At 51.6% G+C, this 19,331-nt stretch overlaps 6 protein-coding genes across 6 annotated transcripts; 2 read left to right on the top strand and 4 right to left on the bottom strand.

Moving 5' to 3' along the window:
• Positions 1-2,755: 2,755 nt before the first annotated feature.
• On the bottom strand, positions 2,756-4,055 carry B0T23DRAFT_305828 (uncharacterized protein; the record flags this gene model as incomplete). The annotated part of the gene is made up of 2 exons (XM_062834336.1): positions 2,756-3,636; positions 3,908-4,055. The coding sequence occupies 2 exons, from the start codon at positions 4,053-4,055 to the stop codon at positions 2,756-2,758; spliced, it is 1,029 nt and encodes a 342-aa protein (XP_062696830.1).
• Positions 4,056-4,867: 812 nt separating this feature from the next.
• Positions 4,868-8,472, bottom strand: B0T23DRAFT_308990 (sterol-sensing domain of SREBP cleavage-activation-domain-containing protein; the record flags this gene model as incomplete). Its single annotated transcript, XM_062834497.1, has 3 exons — positions 4,868-5,910; positions 5,969-8,370; positions 8,441-8,472. The coding sequence occupies 3 exons, from the start codon at positions 8,470-8,472 to the stop codon at positions 4,868-4,870; spliced, it is 3,477 nt and encodes a 1,158-aa protein (XP_062696829.1).
• A 2,195-nt stretch (positions 8,473-10,667) lies between these two features.
• On the top strand, positions 10,668-11,351 carry B0T23DRAFT_10807 (uncharacterized protein). Its single transcript, XM_062831811.1, has one exon. It carries the CDS (start codon positions 10,938-10,940, stop codon positions 11,268-11,270), a length of 333 nt encoding a protein of 110 aa, XP_062696828.1. The 5' UTR covers positions 10,668-10,937; the 3' UTR covers positions 11,271-11,351.
• A 37-nt stretch (positions 11,352-11,388) lies between these two features.
• Positions 11,389-11,753, bottom strand: B0T23DRAFT_400837 (uncharacterized protein; the record flags this gene model as incomplete). The annotated part of the gene is made up of 2 exons (XM_062838529.1): positions 11,389-11,533; positions 11,632-11,753. 2 exons carry the CDS (start codon positions 11,751-11,753, stop codon positions 11,389-11,391), a joined length of 267 nt encoding a protein of 88 aa, XP_062696827.1.
• Positions 11,754-13,036: 1,283 nt separating this feature from the next.
• B0T23DRAFT_400835 (cupin-like domain-containing protein) lies at positions 13,037-14,429 on the top strand (the record flags this gene model as incomplete). Its single annotated transcript, XM_062838528.1, has 4 exons — positions 13,037-13,296; positions 13,388-13,545; positions 13,769-14,341; positions 14,377-14,429. 4 exons carry the CDS (start codon positions 13,037-13,039, stop codon positions 14,427-14,429), a joined length of 1,044 nt encoding a protein of 347 aa, XP_062696826.1.
• A 1,025-nt stretch (positions 14,430-15,454) lies between these two features.
• On the bottom strand, positions 15,455-18,651 carry B0T23DRAFT_329071 (AdoMet-dependent rRNA methyltransferase spb-1). Its single transcript, XM_062835692.1, has 4 exons — positions 18,342-18,651; positions 16,501-18,274; positions 15,963-16,433; positions 15,455-15,883 (listed from the first exon to the last, which is right to left on the bottom strand). The coding sequence occupies exons 1-4, from the start codon at positions 18,507-18,509 to the stop codon at positions 15,804-15,806; spliced, it is 2,493 nt and encodes an 830-aa protein (XP_062696825.1). The 5' UTR covers positions 18,510-18,651; the 3' UTR covers positions 15,455-15,803.
• Positions 18,652-19,331: the final 680 nt, after the last annotated feature.

The raw sequence follows: 19,331 nt of genomic DNA, 5'->3' as shown, positions 1-19,331 counted from the left end.
GGCAGGTTGGCAGGTTGGCTATTGGACGGAGGGTGGGTGGGGTTGATATTCCTTTTCTCTTGTCTTTAATTTACTACTGTCTTAGCCCGGTGATGATACCAAAACTGCTCACGAGACACACTCCGCTGCTTCTAAATACGTACGTACCTACGCTCAAAGAAGTATTCATACCATTTATTATCCACACTCGCTGCGTGGCTCTGTCTCTGAAGTTTCTGTGCCGAAATGAGGAATGTCCCTGGCAAGCATTCGTCCGATGTATCGGAGTCTGGTTCAACTAAGAGAGAGCTGTTAATGCCCAGTCCCATTTTCTCAGAATCCCGAAACCCCTGAACAAATAAGAACATCAACCAGTCTCCATATAAGTGTCCTTGCGGGCTCTAAACCCAGGCCGCGGACAAGAAATCTTTGACCATGGAGTAAGTTCCGATGAAATATACTTCACCTCCTTCAAAGCCGAGAAATGAAGAAAGCGAGCTAGGTCAGTGTCCCAACTAATAATGGCAGAGCGAATTCAAGAAAGTAACCTTCCATCCTTTCACCCATTCAGTATCTCCTAAACCAGAACATGTCTTTTCCACCTCGCCGCGATCCGTAGACTACTACTCCCTCCCTGTTTAGCTGTATTCCCTCCCTTTTCAAGTACTGAAATCCATGATATATGAGCATGTGAAGAAGAAAAGATGGAAGCTTTCGTTCGTTGACATTCCACCTCTCTCTCTCCCTTTTCTATTCGAGTGCCCAATTGCTCTCCTATAACAACGCTCCTTCCCAAATAGCCTGGAAAAGTCTCTAACTGGGTCATGTGACGACGAGAACTTGTTCTCGCGCTCATTTTCTCTGTTTTAGGGTTCCAGATTGGCGAGGAAGGAAGGAAGAAAAGAGGGGAAGGAAGGAAAAAAGGGGAAGGAAGGAAGGATGGATGGAAGGATGGAAGGATTACCCACACGTAATTGGGGTTTTGTATATTTGTATCAACCCGGTCGGTAGGTGCTTACCCCCTGACTACTTCCTCCCACGTCTTTACCTGTAGTGCTCAAATCCCGCTTGAGGTGTTCTGTTTCTGGCTTCTGGGCTAGCAGACGCCCAATCGCATGATACACAGAGGTTGTAAGGCTTGATTTGTGGTCAGTTGGTGTATACAGTTTTCGGTTAGGTGAAGGTGTCTGTCTATCTATGCCAAAAGCGGTCGCAACATTTGTGTGGAAAGTCTTTGATAAGGTTGGTTTGGTGTTGGTGGATTTGCCTACCGGTGAAATTATCCGATACATGGCTGGAGGTGACGGTGATATGATGGGGACAGACACTCGATGTTGTTTCGTCATACACATAGCCCTAGACGTACTAAGAATTACTGCTGTCGTCGATTATTGAACTGAAACCGTGTCTTTCGTCCGGGCTACTCACTAGATGCATCCTGAGAAGAGGTGATGGTTTTGACTTTTGGTACTATTTCTCATGTCTACTCGCTTTCTCTAGCTTATATTCTCCTCCCAACGTGCATGGTTCACCCCCGTCTTTCCCCTCTCCTCTTCGTATTTCTCACCTTGTTCCTCATCCATCTACGCATCCATCCATGTCCCTCCTCGTCTTCCTAATCCTTGCCTCCGCCTTCAACGACTCCATCATCATCCTAGCTCTTTCCAATATAAACTCATAAAGTTGTCGCACCGTTCTCCTCCTCCTCCTTCTTTCTCGTCCTTCCCTTCCTTAATCTTCCTCCAGATGATCATCCTGGTCGGCCTCCATTTTCTTCAATCTCAAGATATCAGGAATAAGACGAACACCAAAACCAAGTCTCAGAGATTAGGTGGGCAGAAACATGAATGTCTGCCTTGAAATTACGAAAAGATAGACACATACCGATATTGTAAGGTCAGTCAGTCAGTCAGTCAGTCAACAAGTGAACAGAGGATGTGGCTCAGTAATAAGAAACGTCTGCGTGTGCGTGTGTGTGTGTGTGTGTGTGTGTGTGTGTGTGTGGTAGCTGCTAGTTATATCATTAAATTTTCAGACTCACTTCGATTCAGACTATGCGGTATGCTTTGCAGACCGGGACTTTGATGATACAAATTATGTACTTGCATATTCACACCAGAAGATACTCATTTTCATGTTGCACACCGATACAGGTGTTATTCATGTTGGCAGTTCAATCCCGTAAATCAAACTCTATGGATTCTTCTACTCTTTTAGGGTTCGTTGCCTATCATGACCAACTTCCTTTCAATAAATAAATTCATAGGACATCACTGAGGTATGATAGACCGCCGGGTGTGAACATGACATGAGATCACATCCAACGAATAGTTCAACCAAGATGAACTTTAGGTTAGATATAACGAAGCAAATCACTAGATACGAAGGAGACCTTCCCTTAACCTATCTCACCGACCATATCCTCGTCTTCATCCTGTCCGCCACCCGAAACGCCCAACGTGCACCCGATCTGATGAGAAGCAAGCAAGCAAGATTTGGAAAGTTGATCTCAGCTGAGCTGGACTCTTGCCATGACTTCTTTTAATTCATCTCTTCCAAAGTCACTCACACTCTCCCTCTCCTCCCTTCGCTGTACATAGACCATAAAGAATCAAATAACCCCTGTATCCAAACTTTTACTACTCGTTGGAAGAAAAAAGAGGTGAGATAGAAGAGAGCGAAAGAAATATTGAGCTGCAGGTTTGATCACGACTTCATCGCTATCACGCTATCCGAAGCTATTAATTTACCCCTCTCACATCATCAGTCCAACAACTTAGGAGGACGCAGCAGCAAAGCGCTTCGCTCTAGCCTCCATCTTGGCCTTTTCCGCTGGGTCGATAGCAGCAGCAGGCTTTTTCTGTTGTTGCTGCTGTTGCTTGGGCTGATTCCCTTGTTGCCTGCTGCTGTTTTGACTTTGACCACCACGGTTGTTGTTGTTGTTGTTGTTGTTGTTCCTATTCCTCCCATGCCTGTTCCTTCCACCACCAGCACCACCACCACCACCTTGCCTCTGGTTGCCGCCCTTGTTCTCTTGAGGAGCAGCAGCGGTGGTCTTCTGCTGCTTAGCTGCCCTCTCACTGCCACCCTCCTCGCCAGCACCCTCCTCCTTACCGCCACGACCACGCTTGCGCGGCCTATCGGGTAACGCGCTGTCGAGAGCTGATACCTGGTCGTTAGCCAGGCCAAAGCGGGCGGCGCGCGCAGCTTTCTGGACCTCCTCGGACTTCTCGTCTGTCGTGATGCCAAAGCGGGCGGCGCGGGCGGCGCGCTTCTCGGCTTCGGACTTGGCATCGGTGGGGGGAAGGTGTTGGGAGAAGAGAGGCTCGGCCGGCTTCTGCTCCTCTGCTTTGCTGGGATCTTCGGCAGTAGTAGCGGTGGCGGTAGTGGTGTCCTTGGCGGCGACCTCCTCTCCCTGAGCGGAAGAAGCGGCGGGTTGTTCTGTGCTGGCAGCGGCAGCGGGGGCGGCTTCTGTTGTCTTCTTTTCCTCGGATTCTACTGGGGCCTTGGGCTCTGACTCTGTAGCGGTCTCGGCGGCGGCGCTGGCAGGGGCTTTCTCGTCGGTGGTCTCGGTGGCGGCCTTCTTGTCGCCGGCGGGGAAGTCATCATCCTCGTAGTCAATTTCATCCTCAGCCTCGCCGTCCTTCTTGGTGGTGGCTAAATTGAAAGTAAAGTGTCAGTGACTGGTGTTCCTGCGATCATGATGTTGGTGGCAAGGTGAGTTCTGTGGTGCGTTGCGCGTTGGAAGCGGTCTGGGTGACACAAACGGCCACCTGTTTAAAGATGGGCATCGATCGAACAATAATGGTATGGTAGCGATCGTGGGGTACAAGCGTGGAGGCTTGAAACGCGTTCGTGATCGCAGGGCGACGTGACGGGCTTTCTCGCAGCCAGGGAGAGGATGATGATCGAATCGAGGAAAACTGACCGGGCGCGGCATCGGCGGGCTTCGCCTGCTGTTTGTCGTGCTCCTGAAGACGAGCGATCAGGTCGGCCTTGTTGCCGGTCTGGGGCAAAGAGCGCTCGTTGAGGAGCTTCTTGAGCTCGGGGACCTTCATGCTGTTGTAGTCCGACATTGTGGATTGGTGGTCGGCGGCGCCGTTTGCACCTGCTTGACAGCTAAGAAGTACTTTAAAAGGTAGTTGACAGTGATGACGGATAATGGACTGAGTCGCGGGTAGAGATGATGGTTGCGATACAGAAAAGAGAAAGTATGTTGTTGGCGTGCTTGTTGTAAAGGAGAGAAGGGAGAAGTGGAAGACGGAAGTGGAAGTGGAATTACGTGGTTGTTGTCGGGGTGGGTACAACAAACACACACAGCCTTGGTGGTTTCTTTTGACGTTGTGTTGCAGTCGCAGGGCAGGCAAGGCGGGCGGGCAGGGAAACTTGTCCACAGAAATGGGGCCTGGACCTCACTCAGCTGGGACCTGGTCACTGCTGTTGCCCCGGTGCGGGCATGGATGCCGCCCGCCTGCCCTGGGCTGTGGGTGGCCTGGTTTCCATTGGCCGGGGCCCTTCGCTTGGCCTCGCCCGCCCGCCCCCCCCGCAGCGCCAAAACCTTGCCGTTCCCCTGCCGGACGGGCATGCTTCACCACCACCCAACAACAAGTGGATAGTGAAAGGAGAGCTGCACGCACTGTCCTATTGTGTTAAACCGGCTTAATAAGGAGCTGCTGCAGACAAGCATGGATATGTATATGTGTATGAGAGGCAAGACGGCGATTTGCAGAGCGACAGTATACTTTCTAACTCGTGCTGAAGCAATCAAGGACAGTTTGTGAACTCAAAGCAGCAAAGAGCACTTTGGTATATTGAATTTCTACGAAGACCACATTCCTTCTTCCCATACCCGTTACTCCACCTCTACCAGTACACCATGGTGATATCTCTACACTCCAATACCAGCAGCCGCACCTCCTCCTCCCAATCCTCCCCTTGCTCTTTGCGCCGCCGACCCCGTCTTCCTCCGTCTGAAATAATTCTGATTCCTCAAGTTCTCCGCCGTCAACCGGTCCCTCGTGACCACCTTATCGAAATGCTCGTGTCCAACACTGATCACCTTGATCACATTTCCAAGCCCCACCGCCACGCTCGCCGTGCCCAGCCTTACCATGGGCCCCAGCTCTGAAACCCACAAGTTATCATACATGGCGTCCTCCCCGTCCGCTTCTTGATCAAGCGGCTGCGTCTCGATACCTTTGGTCTTGGCACTTTCCAGATTGTTGAAGGCCCATGCCTCCCATACCGTCATGCCTATGTCTGGAGTTGTGACATCGGTAGAATCAGCAGCTATGCCACCGCTTCCTGCTCCACGTCGTCGCAAACCGTATCCGACTCCGACTCCTGATGACACCGCCCGGAAGCTCCTACGTCGTGATGACGACAAGGAGGCCACAGGCACTCGTCTGACACCCACGATACCTCCGTTCGGGAGTATCTCCCAGCGACCTGGTTTCTCGATTCGCTTCTTTACTTCTTTCTCCTCATTCCATGGCTGGTTCGGCGCTTCAGGAGCATAATCCTTGGGATAATGCATGGGATCGACCTCGTCTGCTCGGTAAAAGGTCTGAATCACGAGATCGCCCGTCTCCAAACTGACGTAGCACAGCGACAAGGGCGGTAGCCCGTGCTGCGGAGCTCCACGAGAGGATAGTAGGAGCTTCAATGATCGTGGCTCCATGGGCTCGGTGTTAAAGGTCTGAATGACGGCCGACGATTCAAGATCGACCAGGTCAACCGAGCGGGATCTGCAGACGAGGTACATGGATAGGTCAGGTGCAGGGACGATGGAGTGGATGTCCTTCGCCTCGCCTGTCGTGAGCTTCACTTCCTTGGAAGTCCACCCGCCAGGTTGCTGTCGTACAATGTGGATGCAGCTTTTGCGTGATAGCGTCAGGATTGAAAGCGACTGGCTGACTTGGTTTGCAGAGGCTAATTCATCAACCACTCAGTAACTACTTCGTCGAGAAATGGAAAGGGTTAGACTTACTGGGCTCTGCAAATGGCAGCGCCATGGCAAAAGGAGTCTTGCAAATGGTAAACTCCTTGGACGCCGTACCTTCAAGGTCAAGCTCAAACATTGTGCCATTCTTCCTCACGACAACAAGAGACGGCGTATCCAAAGTCTTGTTCGTATAGTTGAAGAACATGGCTTCCGGTTTGTGACCGCCAAGTTCGACCTCAATCGACAACCCCCATTGCTGCTCGTCAGTATCCCAAAGAAGAACCCTTTGCCATGTCAGTAAAGCCAACCACTTCGAGTCATCATCAATTGCCATAGCCAGAACTGGGAACGGATTTTCCAGAGGAGTTTCAGAATCGGACATGACGCGCGTCCGCGAGTTCAGTGGTACATCCCAGATCTGAATGTTCCTGTCCAGCCCTACGGAAACAAGCTTGTGGCCTGGCGAAACAGCCATCTTGACGACGTCAAGGTCATGGCCGTGACTGAGACTTCGTACCGACAGCAGAGGCTCGTTTTCAGGATGGTCAGGATCACCTGCCTGCTTGTCATTGCCCTGTAGGAGGTAGTTGGTAAGAAGCAGAAGCAGGGCCACCAGCGTCAACATGATCACCACGAAGCGCGGAATCTCGTGGTGAATGAAGTCGTACACGGCCGGCAGGAACATGGGCTCCGGGCTGTGGGGGATGCGATTGGCGCCCTTTGCTACAAAAACCAGTGGTTCGTACACGCGCGCGACGTAACTATGCGCCCAAGGCTTGACCACGTTGATAACTTCTCGCGCAGTCTCATGATCCTGAAGGCGGAGCCACGACGTAGGGCTTCTGGCTTGATGGATGTCGACCAAGTGTGAAGACTTGGAGAAGGCAGGTTCGGCAACCCTCCAGGATCGCGTGAATATCCAGTTGAGCCACTGGCTGCCGCTCTCTAGCGCATAGTGAGACTGCGCAAGCAAGATGAAGCCAAGAATGACTATGGTACCAGCAACCCGGGTTGATACGGTTGCCCCACCATGGCGAATCCGGCGGATACGATCGAGCAAGGTGATGTTGTAGACATCGTTGGTTTTCCTCAACGAAGCCTTTTCCAGCTCGTAAAGTTCCCGCTGGCGCACATCCACGCTAAGAACCGCTAGGAAGAAAGTTGCGAGGTAGAGAAAATCGAAGACAATGGCAACTGCAGCAAACGTGCAGAAGGCAGCAACACCCGGGAACGTGATCCTGGATAGGCCGAGGAGGATAGCCAGGTTCTGCAACCTGTTAAGGATGGCAACATAAGCGGTCTGGCCGAAGGCCTCTCCTATCCTGTCGCTGATGCTGATGGACGAAGAGGTCATAATGACGGCATTGATCAGCCGAAACGAATTCTCCATACTGATAGCCAGAACCACAAGCGGGTAGGCATAATATGGGACACGAGACAGGTCGATTTTGAAGATGGCGCAGATTGTGAAGCTGGAGCCGATCGAAGCCGCGATCTGGGCCAGGATAGTAGCCATGAGCCCGAATCTGGACTTGACAGCGCGGAGCTTGGAAAGGCTGAGAAGAAGGTAGAAAAGCGTGAGTGAGTAAGCGATGGTCAAGAGAAACCAGTCCGGCCATGACATTGGTCGAAACTGGAACTCGTATAACTGACTCGCCATGCTCTTGCCGTCATGTGGAATGACTGTCCACTTGTCATGTACCTGCGCAGCCAGTCTCTCAGCATTTCGAACCCACTGTCGACCAAGGGGTGAATCTTTGAAATGAATCAGGGTGATAACCAGAGCGTCGGCCGCAACAAGTCTCCGTTCCTCGAAACGCTTCCCGCTGAAGACAAATGAGTGCCGCAAGGTAATGTTAACCGAAGTTGACTGTGTCTTCTTCTCGTTGACAGTAGAAATAATATCACTGTCTGCAGCGATATTATCGGCAGAACCACCCCAGTACTGTAGAGGCGAGTGGAAGAACCATGATTGATCCGTCAAACCATTGACGATATGGAAAGCATCCCTTTGGTCCCGAGTCATGTCAACCGTAGGGTCATTGGGCAAGATACGAGATGCGTGCGGTCGGCGAGGGTTGAAGTTGGTGGTCGGTCCCAATAGTGTATCCTGCAGTTCCAGGGCTCCCAGCAGAATTTCGCGATCTAGTGCTTTCATGTAGCTGCCGTGCACCCAGACGGAACGCATGATGACGTCGGGCTCAGCGACAGCGCGTTCACTAAGCGGCTGAGCATCAGTCCAGACATGGTGAGGAAGGTTAGACACCCCGCTAGTAACATTGGTGGCGTCTGTTGTGTAGAGAAAAAATATGGGATAAAGCAGGCAGAAGACGAGCGCTACCGACAAAGGGAGCACTGTCTTGACATGGCGGGCAGTCCAGGTTCCATATCGCGAAAAGGCTGTTCGCAGAGGATGGTCTGGAGGAAGCACAGGGGCTTCGGTTGTCCTGCCGAAGGTCAGCATGATTATGCTATAGTAGATGAACAAAAGGGGGGAAATAATCCAGGACAACCAACCCTCTTAGTGGGTAAAGTAAATACCACAGCATAATCGCCCAAACGGCTTAGGTCAGCCCCCTGTAATAGATGGAGGACTTGGTTATGACACAGGAAGAGACCGATTACATCTCCTAGTCGCAGTGATGGCAGAAAATAGATATTATGCCCCTTGCTGAGGAGAGACACAGCTGACTGGAGCGAATGGATAACAGGTCGATCTGGTCAACAAAGTCACAGTCGCATCGGGGTAGAATTCTGCCCGTGATGTCGAAGTGGATGGCCAAAGTGGAGGTGGCAAGTGACTATAAGAGGGGCCTAGAGTGAAACTGGAGACGGAGAGACTAGGACTTCCAGCTGTCCAGAAATTAGTCTGTGAGGGTGTTTGGGGGGGGGGGCCTTCCCTGTGGGATTCCCTGTCAAGCGGGTCGGCTTCGAACTGCCACCGCAGTAGCAACGGCGATGATACCGAACAGTCCAAGTGGTTGCTATGGCATCAACAAATCCCCTCCAGCAAATGAGGTGCAGTAAGTGTAGAGAGTGCTGGGGGTCGTGGTCGGTGACAAAGATGATTTAGTTTCCCCGTCGTGGTTGGAGATAAGTGAGTGGTCCGATCGGTGACCTTTTGCTGCGAGATGCTCTCTGGTGGATGCTTGGGTGCGTGCCCTCTCTGAGACTTATGTAGTATGATGTTGGCCGAGGCTTTTGCCGGGAGACTGCTGGTAGCTGCTCTTCTAAATGGTGAGCTGGCGTTCCTTTTCTGGTGGTGGGAAGAAGCGGATCGATCTCAGAGACAGCCGGTGTGTGTGGTGACTGGGGCGTGCGTGTGAGTGGTAGTGGTGGCACTTGCGGCCAGTCGATCAAACGTTAAGAAATGCCAGTGACCCCAGCGAAGATCAATGCTGCGCAGTGATGCAGGCAATGGAGGCCCTAGTCCTAACGTAGAAGAGCCCCAACTCTAAAGCGATTCTAGCGTGTCACAGGGAGAGATGCCCGAAAGAGGTATGGATGGGTGGTATGGGGGTGGGTGCCGGCCTGACGGAACGTCCTCTGTGAGGTCGTAATGAAACTCTGGTCTCTGAGTGGTATTGGGGGAAGGGGAGGGAAAATGAGCTGTGCTGTCCCAATAATTTGCAGAAGAAAAATGACATGTGTTGAAGCAGGGGCCTTGGAGCTTTGAGTGAGTGAGTGGACAGCGTTGGCGTCGAGGGCTGAAGGTACTGTACCTAGTGTAGCTAGAACTACCTCTAGGTAGACGGCAATACCTCGGATAGGACCAGGTCAAGGGACTGAGGGAAGGATTGGAGTCGAGAGATGTACCTACACTAGTATCTTGGGGTTACCAATCCTCGATATCCTGATGTCTTGCCGAGTAGATAGTTATGTCTTGCCAAGTAGATAGTATCAGTATAGATACCACTAGGGGAAAAAAGGAAGAAAAAAAATATAAGGAGAACGAACTGTGGGTGGCAGGATAACCTTAACGCAACCTCCGTGAGCAAGGAGACTGGGAGACAGGTTCTCGGAAGCTACTATCATGAACAGCTAGAGGCACCTAGATCCACTAGGGTCGCATAAAATTCCAAGCTTTGGAGCTCGTCAAAAGAGGAGAAACCGGGGCTGGAGAATCGTGAGGACGTCCACTTTTGCGCTGATTTTCTTTGGAAAAAAAAAAAAAAAAGTCTGTGCACAACGTGAAGAGCGTGATGCTTGAACGGAACTTGGCTAGACACCGAAAGAGAAAAAAATAAGAAAAAAAGATTATAAAAAGTAAAATAAAAAGGACAGGACAGGGAAAAAGATGAATGGTGACATGTACGGACGGGAGGTATGCGTCTCTAGGGCAGTGGCAGCCCGGGCAGCCAGGGCACCTAGACTAGCTCATGGGAAATGTTCCGAATTCGATCGCTCGGCTCAGTTCCCTTGGCTCGCAGAGCAAAGAGCGCACAATCTCGGGGACCGCATCAGAGTAACCTAACCGGGGCAGGTTCCATGTACTGACGAATTCAGGGTGCAATCCGCACCGAATCCGCAGTGAGCGTGGTGCTGTCGGGTGTGGCCAGTCCCGAATGGCCCGGGGTGGTTGAACTCCCGATCCGATGGAGCTCAAAGCTCCACCGCGCCACAGGCAAAACAAGCGCAAAGAGATCTCGCGGACTGAGTGTCAAGGTTTTGATGCTGTTTGCTCAAAAAAATGAGCGCGGAAACTGAGAAAGCCGTGAGGGTAGCGGTTTGCTACCTATTCATGGCCCGGCGCGGTGGTCTGACTGACACGGTAACAGGAAGCGATGAAACATTTGCATTGGCAGTGCGAGTGAGGAAACATGTGGTGATTAACCCTGCAAGGGGTACCCAGCAATCCCCAGCTCATGGAAGGTATGGTGTGTTTGGAACGCACTGTGCCATAGAGGCATTCTTTCAGTTGCGAACCACTGCTCAAATGAAAGCCCGAAATAAAAGCACACACTGAGCGAGTCAGGTACTGCCGCCCGGACTGTTAACGACACGCACTTCCTGGATGAGGGGTTCTCACTCGAGTTGTAGTGGTTACCTAAAACGTGAGCTTCGCCAAGAGGAACGGAAAGAGCATCCCGAGCTTTTGAACGCCCGTCCAACTGGACTTTGTCGTTCTCGGTACATCGCCGACGGTACTAACCAGAAGCCTACTAAGCCCCATTGGCTCCATCACCAACCTCCCAAGGCACCGCGCGGCGCATTACAGGTAGGCAGGTACTGTGTAGTGTACTTACATACCTCTATGGTCCAAAGGATGAATTTGACGAATCGTGCAGGTCAATCGAGTGTCAAGAGCCAAAATCGTGCAACTGCGTCCGAATTCAGCCACGATTGACGAGTTAGATAAAAGGGAAGAAACGCCGATGGAAGGGTCCCGAGAATGGAAGATCCAAGCACGAGCAGAATGATGTCAACATGTGGGGTACTCCCCCTCCCCCCGCCAGAGTCGCAACCTAACTGAATTTGACAAGTCCCCCTCCAACGACGTGTCCATCACTATGTATCATCACAGCCAACCATGCCAACTGCCAGCCGACAAGACACCGCCGTCTGTCGCACAAAGAAGCCAACCCCAAGGTCACGAGACGGTGGGACTGCCTCCAGTTGGATACCAAAGGATGCGCGCGGGAGTTGTACAAATAAGAAAGGAAAACAAAAAACAAGACAGAAAAGAAAGGAAACTTGCGGGATGAAACTCACATTGCAGCAAGTGCGCAGTAAACGCTGACTCCCGACGATGACTGCGGCTGAAAACGATGACGCCTCGGCTACCACAAGCATATGTGATGTGTCGTCGTGTCCCTCCGTGAGGCGGCATATGATGCGCGTAGCAGTAGGTACAATGTCGAGGCGGCGGTCTGGGGGCGGAGAAAAAAAGAAAGAAGGATTATCGCAATGCTGTCTGTCCAGTGACGAATCCACCTCCAAGTTCAATCAATGAGATAGTTGGGTACCATTTCTTTTTTCGCCACGGAGAAAAAGACAGCAAAGAGGCTGCTTGGCTGCAAGAAAATGGAAAGCGCGGTGCGAGCGAGATGGAGTCTCGGAGAGATACTGGATGCAAGCTTTCGCAGACTTCCTTCCTCGGGAAAGAACGACCCCGTTCGACCCCGTTGTTTCTGCCCCAATAGCCTCCCGCATCCGAAACTTTACTTCTTCATCGCCTATCGTTGGCAATGTCACCGCCTCCCTCGGAATCATTTTATTCGAAAGCCCAAGGACAAGGACAGCTCCGTTGTCCCTAGTGCGCATTTGCTTTCCTCCTCCCATCCATGGCTATGGGGTCGTGGACTCGAGAAAAACTCCTGTAGGGTCCGCGTCGTATTCGGATCTGTTTTCTGATCCCCTCTCCTCTGTCCACGAATCTCTCTGATGGAGATGGACGGGATAGCCGTTGTTTGTCAACCGACGCGCCGCGCTGTGATATCGGTGTATTAATGTGAGTATCCATTGGCCTTTGGAGCACGTATCCGCTCTGGGCCTTTTTAGTTTCTGTGTCGGCAACTGTAACCGTCGTCCCAATGAGAGGATTCGGAGCGGGGACCGACTAGAAGAACCAAGTTGTGGCCTAGCTGTGCCTTGTTGGCCCTTGTTGTCCACTGGTGAGAATCCGAGGAGTAGGCATCTGGAATTGCTGATTGGTGATTGCGGTAAGGCCGGAGATGGTGGTGCAGGAAAAGGGAGTGGAGAAGGAGAACCCCAACTCCAATTCTCTGAATCAAAACATGTCGATGGGGGGAAAAAAGAGAGAATGGGAAAGCTTCGTTTTATAATCAGATTTCGATGCTAGAGCAATCGGCTTTTCCCTTTATCCACAACTACCACATGGCTGTGTTGATAACTTGATGACGCTTGTGCTTTGGAACCCCCGGACCCTCAAAAGTCAGGCCATTATTCTGTCATTGATGCCACTGTCTTGGTTGGAGCGGCCCCTGATTGGCCTGCTCCGCCTCTTCACCTTTGCTTCCCGTCCTCTTTTCTGTCGGATAGATCCACCCCGGCCGCCAGCGGCAGAAGCAGCCATCAAAACAACCGCCAAAAATCTCAAACTTCGGGTCCCATCATCATTTCGGTGTAAATTCCACCGAGCTGAAAGTAAACATGGGAGGGGAACAGCAAGAACGGGACCGCGATGCTATTGCAGACCTGATCGTCACCTACAATGAACTCAACAGCTCCTTCATCGAGGAGCTCCACGAAGAGCCCAGTGCGCTCGAGTTTATGAGATTCGTAGCTAGGAACACCCCTTTTGTCGTAAGAGGCGGTGCCGCAAACTGGAAGGCAACCCAGACATGGACCGCCGAGTATCTTTCCAATTTCCTTGGGGATGAGACGGTCAATGTTGCCGTTACTCCTTTTGGGTATGTTGCCTCTCAAAGATATCGTCGTCGTCGTCGTCGAAAACTTCAAGTAAAAACATAGTAGCTCACGCATCTTGATACATCACAAAAGAAACGCCGACGCCCCAACTGTCCACCCCGAAACCGGCGCTTTAGTCTTCGCCAAACCTCACGAAGAAGACCAGTCCTTCAGCGACTTCCTCACCTATGTGATTCACCAAGAAAAGACCCAAGGACTTCGCAAGTCCGAGGTTCGCTATGCTCAAACCCGTAAGCCACTTAAACCTCACCCTCCGTCCTCTCCAGGGCTTCATGTGAATCGCCCAGTTCGAATGACCCTTTGGTGATGTACGAAGTCAAGGCCCTTCAAACCCTGACGGGTATCTTATTCTTTTCTTTCTTTTTTCTTCTTTCTTTTTTTCAAAAAAAAATAAAAAATTTAAAAAAAAAAATTTTAAAAAAAAATACTGACGGGAAGAAAAAACAACAACAGAAAACGACAACCTTCGACAAGAATACTCCTCCCTCTACAGCGCCGTGCCCCCCACCATCCCCTGGGCGCGCATCGCCTTATCAGATCCCCATCGCCTCGGTCCCGACGAGGAGGCCCAGCCAGAAGCCATCAACCTCTGGATCGGCAACTCCTTGTCCACCACCGCTTTACACAAGGACAACTACGAGAACGTCTATGTCCAGATCAGGGGGAGGAAACACTTTGTGCTGTTGCCGCCGCACTGTTTGCCTTGTGTGAATGAGAGAGAATTGGAGAGCGGGGGTTATGTGAGGAGGAAGCAGAAAGGAGAAAACGGGGATGGGGAAGGGGATGAGAATGGAGAGGAGGAGATTGGTGATAAAGGGGGTTTGAAACTGGTAATGGAAAAGGACTCGGAAACAGGCAAAGAAGTCACAGTCCCTTTCGCAATTTGGGACCCCGATAAGCCCGAGGAGAACGCGACGAGGTATTCGAAACTGGCGGAGCCGATGAGGGTGACGCTGGAGGAGGGGGATATGCTTTATTTGCCTGCTATGTGGTGGGTCCATTCCTCTAGTGAGCAAGAGCTAGTGAGTGAGTGAGTGGTTGCTAACGAAGATGAACGGCAGGTATCACAAGGTCTCACAGTCTTGCTCGCAAGAAGGGATTTGCGTTGCTGTGAACTATTGGTGAGTTTATTCACTCTTTCTCTATCTCCTCTTCAGGGCCAGGCTGGCTCGTTTCTTGCAAACGTATATGTACTAACCACCGCACAACACCTACCTAGGTACGACATGGACTTCACCGGGCCTCTGTACCCGTTTACATCCTTTGTGAGAGCGGTCAATCAGCAGCAGCAACAACAGCATAACAAAAAGATTGAAGAGTTGCCATGAGACGACAAAAGAGATCATAAAAAATAGATGCAATATACTCGTATCTCAAATCTGACTTTTATTCATCCATCTATCTTCCATGGTGCCTCGCAAACAGTCTTTTCATCTCTCCTTTTTCTCTTTCCATTCGCCAGACTTCTTTCACCGGGGTGTTTTACGACTACATGCAATTAGCTTTGACTTCAGCGCACCCTCCATTAAGACTCGCACGACTTTCTCTCTCTCTCTGATACCACCATCTACAACAGCTGAGATGTTTCGAAGACGCGATCCCTGCTTTCCGTTTCCATGAGGCCATTTTATAAGTCTCAACGATTTCTTCTTGATGAGCTATTCCAAGCTTAGTCGACGCCGCGACTGGAACCGACACTCGCACAAATGAGGACGTTTTGGATAGAGTCCTCCCTTGCAAACCAGCTATATGATTGTAACGGAGTATAATGAACAAACGTAAGAAAAAACTTCTCCAGTTAGAAATTGGACACTCATTACCGTTCAAGCGCTCTTCACACTTTCGTCAGAAATTTTAAAGGGTACCTCTAAGTGGTGCGTACAGTCAGAATTACGTGCGGAATTGAAGTTCTGCTCCTTTCAATTTCATACAACTCCAAATCCGCAAACGCAAAACTCCAAGTTTAACATCTTTGATATCATCGACAATTCCCCGATTTAACAAAAATGTCAACAAAGCCAAGTTGCCCGGGTAAGCTTGTGGAACGAACAACAATGCTCCAGCTGCAACCTACGAAAACTGTACCTCGGGTACCGCGCATCCGGCAATGTTTTCATCAATGAGGACCACTGCGCCATAAGACCACAGAGCTCGTTGTGATAGAGGGGCTATGTGACGGACCTTATATGCTACTCTGCTGCCTGGGCCCGGGTGTCATGTCATCCGATATCTCAGGACGGGAAGGGCGCGCCGGCAGGGTGGCGACCTCGGCGGCAGCAGGAAGTCCAAGAACCTTGGACCCAAGTAAACGACGTCTTGAAAGCTTTTAACAGTGCTGCTCTGCTTATTGACCATTCAATCCACCTTTGATGTACAACCATAACAAGATCTGTCTTGTCACAACAACCGTCTTCTACAACGATATGAACAGGTAAAAAGGTATCGCAATTAAAACTTCCACAAACTATACTGCTGCTGGACACGACGTCTATTTCTTCTTGGAAATCCTCTTCATCGCCCTCAACTCCTTCTTCATACGAGGATCCACCATCTTGTACCTGCCCTTGACTATAAGAGTGAAAAGACCGAGTTAGCATCATTCCAACATAAAGACCACACGAGACCTCAAGGAAGTGATAGTACGAACCTCCTTTAGGTCTGCCCTGGAGACCCTTGTTGGAACCAGCAGCCTTGACAACCTTGATAGGCGCCCTCCTCGTCTTCTTAGCAACCGACGCCATGAGCTTCGAAATGCTAGCAGCCTTTTCCTTTTCTGACATGCCATCGTCACCGGCAAGCATGTCGGCCTTCTTCTTGAGCTTCTCCAGTCTCTGGGCCTGCTTAAACTTCTTCCTGGCCTTGGCCTCGGCCACCTTCTTGATAGGACGGGCGTTGTAGGCCCGGAGCTTCTCCTTAATGGCCTGCGCCGCGGCCTTGGTGATGGGCTTGTGCGGCTTGTCGTGCTTGGACTCGTCGTCAAGGAACCAGTCGGGAAGACCGTCGCGGTCCTTGAAGGCGTGCTTGGTGTAACCGTCGTCGATGACGTCGTAACTTGTCTTCTCGCCGGTCGCGAGCTGGTGGGCGAGGGTCATGGCCTCGGCGGTGATGATGTCGATGTCTGTAGTTGTCATAGTCAGCCATTGCCCTTACCAGGTTATGTTGAAGAGGGACTGAGTGAAACCTACCAGGCCTGCCGTTCTTCTTCTTCTTCTCAACGTTCTCCCAGTCATCATCCTCGTTGTTCTTGACAACCTCGAAATCTTCGTCGTCATCGCTCTCCTCGGCCGCCTTCTTGCTCTTGGCCTTGGTTTCCTTGGCCTCCTTCTTCTCCTTCTTAGTAACTTTGAGGTCCTCCACAGCCTCAACAAGCTCAGCCTCCTGAGCCTCCTCCTCCTCAGATTCTGGCTCCTCCAAAAGTCCTGGTATTTCCGCAAAGATACCTTGACTGAAGAAGTTCTTGGCCCGCTTAGACAAACCATCCTTCTCTTCTGGCTGGCCGTCTAGATCTGTTATAAGCTTCTTGCCAGATTCACCATCCTCTGAGTCGGAATCATCATCACTGCTGTCCACTTCTAGTTCCTCATCGTCATCGTCGCTACCCTTCTCCTCATCGCCAGATACGCCCTCCCATTCATCGTCGCCGTTCTCTTTCCTGGCCTTCTTGGCACGGTACTTGGCATCGGCCGCCGCCTTCCGCTCCCGATACTGATCATACAGGTTGTCGAGCTCTTCCTCCAGACGATCGGCTTCCTCGTCGCTCTCGTCGGTTTCGCCGTCGGAGCCAAAGTCGTAATCCTTCGGTTTCTCGGCCTCTTTGATAACGGCCATCTTGCCCTTGGCGATCTTATTCAGGGCAGCGTTCTGGTCGATAGTCTTGAGACGGAACATGGCACCCTCACCACGGGGACCTTCCTGCTCCATACCAATATCCATGGGCGCAGTCATGTTCATCTGCATACGGACAATCTCCTTTTGCTTCTTCTCATTCTCGCGCCTCCTCTCGCGCTTCTTCTTGGAGGTCTCCTTCTCCTTGATTCTTTGCAGCTCCTCCTGAATCCTAAGCTCCTCATCCATGTTCTCCACTACCGCAACCTCCTCGTCCACAGCCGCCTTCTGGGTCTTCTTGGAGGGGAAGCCGAAGATCTCTCGTACTTTTAGACGCCATTTCAAGAGAAGCTTGAACTCTTTCCTGCCGAGCACTTTGAGATCGGCGCAGCAGAGACGGATTTCTTCGGTCGTTTCGGGGAGCTTGTCGAGAGCAGCCAATGCTACGTCGCCGTTCTTGGGTTGCTCAAAGCTGAGTTTGTTGTACTGGCCGAGAATGGCGATGGGATCGACAGTGTTGATGAACTCGCTGGCAGAGATCTCCTTGAACTGGGTGTAGTCTCCCTCCTCATAACCCTCTCTCTTTCTCTTCTTGACTTCGGGGTTGTACACCTTGGCTTCGTTGTTGGGGGCGGGGCCAGCCACATCCTCGAAAACGGAGCGGGGGTCGAGAAGCTTGGGGTCAATGCGCTTGGGGGCCTTGAAGCCGCGGCAGACGACGAAGATTTCGGCGGAGACGTTACGGGACGAAGGGGGCTTGGTAGCCTCGACCTTGGCGAAAAGCTGGTTGCAAACCCAGAGAAGGGAGTTGTAGTCCTTGGATCTGAACACCTTGGTGACGAACGTACCGCCCTCAATAAGGAACTCGGTGGCCAGCTTTAGCGAGTGCAGGGCAAGTTCGGCCTGGTTGTACGAATCCTGAACCCAAGCAGTACCGACGTTGGGCGCACCATCGTGGAGAACGACGTCGGCCTTCCATGTCTTGAGATGGGAGCGGATGGTTGCGCGACACTTTTCGGTCGTGATATCGCTTTGGAAGGTAATGACCTTGGGGATGGGCTTGATGGGAGCAAGATCGACACCGATGATGATGGAGTTTGTCGGCATAGTCTCGGCGCAGACTTGACACCACGACTAGGGACGGACACAGACATGGTTAGTTCACTCCATGATGATCTGGATGTTCACGACTATGACTTACACCGGGCGCAGCGCAAAGATCGAGAGCGACCTTGCTCTTCTCGAGGAAGCCATACTTCTTGTTGAGCTGGATCAGCTTGAAGGCGGCACGGGCACGATAACCCTTCTCCTTGGCAAGCTTGTACCACTTGTCAAGACGGCCCTTGCCGTGTTTCTTTTGAATCGCCATGGTGCCGGTGCTCTAAGTCGGGGGGTGTGTCCGACTGATGTTGTTGAGCAGGACGACCTGGTGACTTTTTGGTTGGGTGAAAATGGCAGTCCGGGTGCCCTTTGACTTCTTCCCTCCAGCACTCGCAGCGCAGGGATTGCAGGGTCGTCGTTGCAGAATGATTTTTTTGGATGACAGCTGCAGGGCGATAAGCGATAAGAGACTGGACTCCGGCGGCTGGTGGGGCAACAAGCAAGACGGGCCCCATCAGGGTGGGTCAGACATCCCGCGGTTGAAGTGCAGTGCATTGACCAATCTTCATGTCTTCAGCAACCGCGATTTATGGGACGAAAAAGCCATTAAGCTTTCGCGATCCAGCGCGTCGTTTGTTCCCGCGTCTTCGCGTTCCCCTGATGGAGCACTAAACCGCATTCCTTCTAGGCGCCCCCCGACCCCCCGGCCGCTGCGGACCGCACGCCCAGCCTCTGCCCACTGGAGGAGGTGTTCAATGGAGTCCATGGGTGGGTGGTCAGGTCAGGTTTCCATGGCTGTCGATTTGGTTGCCCGGCAAACTCAAGTGGAAACCCAGCAAAAGCGTAGGAGGAACTGAAGCACGCAAATCCACAATAGAAACGAACAACTGAACCAAATCCAATTCCATCATCTTCACCTACACGCATCCAATTTCAAGTATCAAGGACACACTTACACCAGACACCGACATAGACACACCCCTTCCGGTCGCACCACTTCACTCAGAGGATCCATACCACGACCAAATCCGCCAACCAATAAACTCGGCGCCAATACCTTACGCCCCCCCGGCCGCCTACCTTGTCTCTC

The sequence above is a fragment of the Neurospora hispaniola genome (genome assembly GCF_033458365.1).
Source record: "Neurospora hispaniola strain FGSC 10403 chromosome Unknown B0T23scaffold_1, whole genome shotgun sequence".
Classification (NCBI taxonomy): domain Eukaryota; kingdom Fungi; phylum Ascomycota; class Sordariomycetes; order Sordariales; family Sordariaceae; genus Neurospora; species Neurospora hispaniola.
The sequence above is the reverse complement of the archived record's forward strand: the minus strand, read 5'-3'. Positions and strand labels throughout refer to the sequence as shown.